Source organism: Pteropus vampyrus, unplaced genomic scaffold, assembly GCF_000151845.1.
Source record: "Pteropus vampyrus isolate Shadow unplaced genomic scaffold, Pvam_2.0 Scaffold176, whole genome shotgun sequence".
Taxonomy (NCBI): Eukaryota; Metazoa; Chordata; class Mammalia; order Chiroptera; family Pteropodidae; genus Pteropus; species Pteropus vampyrus.
In genome coordinates this window covers 987,160-992,623 of record NW_011888957.1, presented here as the reverse complement: position 1 = coordinate 992,623, position 5,464 = coordinate 987,160, and the positions used below count along the sequence as shown (strand labels likewise).

The 5,464-nt window shown below is 68.2% G+C and overlaps 1 protein-coding gene across 1 annotated transcript in view; it reads left to right on the top strand.

The window, feature by feature from the left end:
* Nucleotides 1–5,464, top strand: part of ARHGEF16 (Rho guanine nucleotide exchange factor 16) — a 16,585-nt gene that overhangs the window by 6,695 nt on the left and 4,426 nt on the right. The window contains exons 6-12 of the mRNA XM_023536990.1: nt 1,515–1,667; nt 1,806–1,935; nt 2,768–2,842; nt 3,091–3,183; nt 3,462–3,613; nt 4,028–4,216; nt 5,013–5,286. Of these exons, the coding sequence (XP_023392758.1) occupies nt 1,515–1,667; nt 1,806–1,935; nt 2,768–2,842; nt 3,091–3,183; nt 3,462–3,613; nt 4,028–4,216; nt 5,013–5,286 (1,066 nt within the window). The remainder of the gene's footprint in view (nt 1–1,514; nt 1,668–1,805; nt 1,936–2,767; nt 2,843–3,090; nt 3,184–3,461; nt 3,614–4,027; nt 4,217–5,012; nt 5,287–5,464) is intronic.

Here is a 5,464-nt window from a genome sequence, read left to right as displayed (position 1 = left end):
CCAAGCTGGGCCCCAGCAGCTCTTGGCCATTCCCAGTGACCTCCCCAGGAACTGGCTACTTTGGGTCAATGGCTGAGGGCCAACCTCAGACTTCCCAGACCTCTCCCAACACTGTGTCACCCACAGGGACGCCAACCGGCCTGGCCTGGCTGTGCACATGTCTGTGGCCTGTGTCGGCTTAGTCGGGGTCTCTCCCTCCCTCCTGGGGCTGGAGGTGGTCCTCGCCTGCTCCTGACACACTGTCCCCATTTGCCCGGGCTGCCATGGCTCTTAGAATGTCCCACTTACAGAAAACAGTCTCCTGTGGGTGGAGGGTCAGGCTGGGGGCCAGTGAGCTGGGCCCTGGGGGACCCCTGCCCGCCTCCAGGCTGAGGCTCGTTCCGCTCCCTGTCACCCTCACCGGCCTGGCCAGGATAACCAAAGCGAGGTCCCATCTTCCCAGGGGTGGGGGGCCCACAGGTCGGTGGGGTTGTCCACTCACCCAGGTGGTGCTCGGCCATGGGTCCTGGGCGGGGCTCAGCCATGGGTCCTGGGCGGGGCTGACAGCGGACTCCTCGGTGCCCTCAGAACTGAAGACCTGAGACCTCACTGCACCTCACGGTCACGTTGCTGGCTTTCTCCCCTCCCACCCAGGTGGTGAGGGGTAAGGGCCATGGTGGAGCTGGCCACCCTTGGCCCGGTCACTGTCCAGTGAGGGGTCAGGGCTACCCGAGGCTCCCGTGTGGGCGGATCCGTGTGCGGAGACTCTGCTCTCTGCCCTGGGGAGGTCAGGCAGCTGCCTCATCTCCAGACGGGGCCGCAGCCCCTGGCAGCCCCAGGAGCCCAGCTCAGAGGACCGCGAAGGAGTCAGACTTGGAGAGACGCTGCGGTGGGCATGGCCGCGAGCCCAGGGTGGGCCGAGGGGCAGGGGAAGGGGCCTCTCAGAGAGACCAGGCTTGTCGGGGGGGGGGAGGACTCCCTGGCTGCCTTGGCCAGAGCCTAAGGGGCGATGGGGATTCAGGGTCCAGCTGGCAAAGGAGGACCCAACACGGGTCCCGTCAGGCCCAGCCGCGGTGCCAGTGCCTGCCCCTGGGGACAGAACCCTGGGTGGCTTTGGGCCAGCACCAGCCAAACGTTGGCGCTCTCTACTGCTGAGGCCTGGGTTACGGACGAGCCTCAGAAGGGGACCCAGCAGGAGCTGAGGGCTGGCGGTCACTCCAGGGAGTGCCGGGCTCCAAGCAGACCCTGGCAGCTCCGACCTGAGCCACAGCGAATCGAGCCAGAGCGGCAGGTCCTGTCCTACCTGTCCGCGTCCTGTGATGCCCGCTACCGTCTGCGGGGATCTAGTGGGAAGTGGCCTTGGACTTGGCCGTGGGTCTGTGCCCAGTTTCAGGTTTAAGCGGCTGATCTGTCCCCGGCTTTTCCGGGGAGGGCTGCGGCTTTCAGCCCCTGCCAGGAGCACCGGCCTGGGTGCCATCCGCGTGCCTGCACGTGCTGGCGGTGGGCGGCCGGGCCCACAGTCCCCATCCCCGCAGGTTCTTCGAGGACCTGGAGCGGCGGCACAAGGAACAGGTGTGTGTGGAGGACATCAGTGACATCCTGGAGGAGCACGCCGAGAGACACTTCCACCCCTACGTCGCCTACTGCGCCAACGAGGTCTACCAGCAGCGCGCCCTGCAGAAGCTGACGTGAGCCGGTGTGGGATCGCGGGAGGGGCTAGGCGCACGGTCCTGCCCGCGGCCCGGCTTCGGCCGCGTCTGCCCGGGCTCTGCGTGGGCCGCCACGGCCCGGCCCGCAGCCAAGCGGAAGCCCCGTCTCGGTCGCAGGAACAGCAATGCCACCTTCCGAGAGGTCCTCCGCGAGATCGAGAAGCGGCCCACGTGTGGGGGCCTGCCCATGATCTCCTTCCTGATCCTCCCCATGCAGAGGGTGACCCGGCTGCCCCTCCTGATGGACGTGAGTGGGCGGCCCAGACCCCGGCCGGGGGGAGGGGGCCGCCCGGGCTGGCCGGGGTCCCGGCTTCGGGTCACACAGCCTCCACGCTTTGCCTGTGCGACGTGGTAGCTGTGAGGCCAGTTATAAGACGGGCCTAATAGCCACGGCGACGTGGTCCTGGCCTCATCTCCGTCACCCGTGGACTCTCCGCCAGGACCTGTTCCCACACTTTGTGGATTGTTCTTCACGCACTCGACTCACGGCTGTGCCCGCATCTGATCTGGTGTCACCCAGACCCCTGCCAGCCTGGGTCCTGGGCCATTGCCGCCTCCGACCCGGCACCCTCGGCCAGTTGTCCCGGGCGTGGAAAGAGGGGCTCAGAGGGGCTCCCTGGGGTGGCTTGTGTCTGAGCTGCCAGCTCATGGGGCCGAGGGGCAGGGGAGGGTGAAAGGAACACGCACAGCATGCACAGTGCACGCACAAGCACACGCACACGCACACGCAAACACGCGGCAGAGCCCCGCTAAGCTCCCGGAGGCAGCATGTGGCCCATGCTGGTGAGTCAGCTGCCCAAGCCAGAAGGGATGTCAGGCCCTCTGGGGCCCTCTGGGGAGACTAGAACTAGAGGCCGCAGAGCCCCCCACCCACCCCTGGCTGGACAGAGGTGACCAAGGACCGGAAGGGGTGGGGCCTTGAGGGGTGCTCGCTCCCAGTTCCCACCCAAACAGCCTGGCCTGGCAGAGCCCTCTGGGGTCCAGCCTCGACCTCCCTGTAGCCCCCGCCCGTGCAGGCCTCAAAGCCTGGGGTGCAGAAGGGCCCTTGGTGCGTCTCATGTCTGGTGTCTTCTCTGCAGACGCTCTGCCTCAAGACCCAGGGCCACCCCGAGAGGTACAAAGCTGCCAGCCGCGCGCTGAAGGCCATCAGCAAGGTGAGACGAGGCCCAGCCCCCACCCCGCCTGAGCGCGGACACAGAGGCTGGTACGGGGAGGGTGTTCGGATGGCCCAGCCCAAGCTCTTCCAGTATCGATGGGGAAACTGAGGCCCAGAGGAGGCGGGGCTTGCATGCGAGTGTCGAGCCCGTGGCAAGGCCGCACTGGGACAGTGACGAGGGCGGGTGGCCGGGGCACGGGCCTCCCCGGGGCAGGAACACGCCCCAGCCCTGGTGCCACCTCGCAGCTGGTGAAGCAGTGCAATGAGGGGGCCCACAAGATGGAGCGCACGGAGCAGATGTACACGCTGCACACGCAGCTGGACTTCAGCAAGGTGAAGGTAGGCCGGCCGTGGGCCCGTCCCCGTCCCCACGCTCCGAGGCCCGGGCACAGTGCATTGGGGAGGCCCAGGGGGGACACACTGCCTGAGTGCCAGCGGGCGCGTGGGGAGCCCGGGCTGCCGGGCCTGGCACGGAGCTGCCGCCCCGCGAGCCCTTCGGCCGGCCGGATGGCCGTCTCTTTGAGGCCGGGACGCCAGTCACCCAGTTCCCAGAGGCGAGGATCGTGGCGGCACGTCCTCATCCCCCGCCCGGGACTCAGCCGCTTCCGTCCCCCCAGTCCCTCCCGCTGATCTCCGCCTCCCGCTGGCTGCTGAAGCGTGGGGAGCTCTTGCTGGTGGAAGAAGCTGGGCTCTTCAGGAAGCTCGCCAGCCGGCCGACGTGCTACTTGTTTCTGTTCAATGATGTCCTGGTGGTCACCAAGAAGAAGAGGTGGGCCCGCCGTGGGCGCCCGGCACGGGGGTGGGCAGCAGCCGTGGCCTTGGGGAGCTGACCTGAGCCTCCTCTGACCTCAGAGCTGGGGACACGCAGCAGGGGCTCCCTCCTAGCCCGGCCTGCCCATGGCTTCCAGGGGCTGCTCAGTGCCACGCCCCATGTGACCTGGGGTGGCCGGCCGGCGTCCCTTGCTTGTGGCTCTGGCTCCCTCCTGCAGACCTGAGCCTGCCCGCCCAGCCCCGGGGACCCGGAAGCTCACGGCCCCTGTGATCTGGGTGGAGATGGGGGGCAGCTCTGGGGAGCGTCCTTCGGGCTGCCTGGCCCCAGCTGCTACGGGGCCCTGGGTGGACAGGGGTGGCCCGGCCGCCCGCAGACCCCCCGCGGCATCGGGCCTTTCCTCGCCTCCCGCAGCGAGGACAGCTTCGTGGTCCAGGACTACGCCCAGGCGGACCACATCCAGGTCCAGAAGATGGAGGCGTCCGAGCCGTCCCTGCCCGGGGGCGGCAGCCGCGGCTCCTACGTCCCGTACCCCTTCCGGGTGACCCTGCTGCGCAACAGCGAGGGCCGCCAGGAGAAGATTCTGCTGTCCTCCGACTCCGCGTAAGTCCAGGAGGGCTTCCTGGGGACGGTGGTTCGAGTACCCCGAGGACAGACTCTTGCCACTAACGTCCCTGACCACTGTCACGTGCTGGGTGCTGGGGACAGCCTTGTCCCCACCAAGTTCACCTTCCCCGGAGGGGGACACACCAGCCTCAGAATGAGCAGCTGAACTGTCCCATGTGTCCGAGGGGTGGGGACAAGGAGAACAGGCTGGAGAGGAAGCCTCGTCAGCAGGGGCGCGGTCTGCAAAGGCCCCCGGTGTGCAGCAGCCGGGAAGGTGGCCGCTGGAACACAGGGTGGGGGCTGGGGTCAGCACGCAGAAGGGCGCTGGCCCTGGGAGCTCAGCAGCTGAAGGAGGGGACGAGGGTTCCGGTCCCCAGGCTCCCAACAGCAGAGTCCCTTTCTTGGGGCTGAAGCCTGTGCATCAGACAGCTAACAGGCTGGGGGCCCAGTGCTGGAAACGGGGCGGCCTGGGTTCTGGGGTGCGGCTGCCGCCCGACTCTGACCCCGGGCAGCTGGCTCGGCCCCGGCCAGCTCTACACTCTTCCTCATGCCCTGTGACGTCCCACACCTCGGCCCCCCGCACAGTGGCCTGGGGAGGCCCGGGAAGGACACCTGCTCACGACCCTTGGCACACATCTCATGAAGGGGTGCCCTGGCAGCGTGAGCCTTCGTCACCACTGCCTGTCCCGTCCTGAGTGCAGTGTGGGGACGCTCAGAGACACCCATGGGAGGCCACCATGCCACACTGGGGACAGGTTGCCTGGGTGCCCCCGCTCACACTGTCTGCCCCCAGGAGTGACCGGGCGCGGTGGATCACGGCCCTCACACACTGGGAGAGGCAGGGGCAGGACCCAACCCCCAGGGGAGGTGAGTGCTCGCCCCACAGACACTGGGCTCGAAGCCCCTTTCCCGTCCCCGGCGGGCGGGGGGAGTCTGCTGGCCTGGAGGGACACGTCCTGTCCAACCCTCTGTTCGCCCCTGGGTCGCCTGGGCAGGTGAGGGGCCCACCTGTACACATAGACCCAGCTGTCTCAGGGCCTCCCCTGCCCGCGATGGCAGAGACCACGGCTCGTGCCCAGTAGCCGGGGGAAGCTGAGACCGCTGAGCTGGAGCAGGACGGCCCACAGGTCTGTCACCCCGGCCCCAGCCCCCTAAAAGCCGAGTGCCCTCTGCCAGTGCCGGGCACTCTGGCCCTGAAGGCAGCCTGTCCTATGGCCTTTGGAGGGGCCCAGCTTCAGCTGAGGG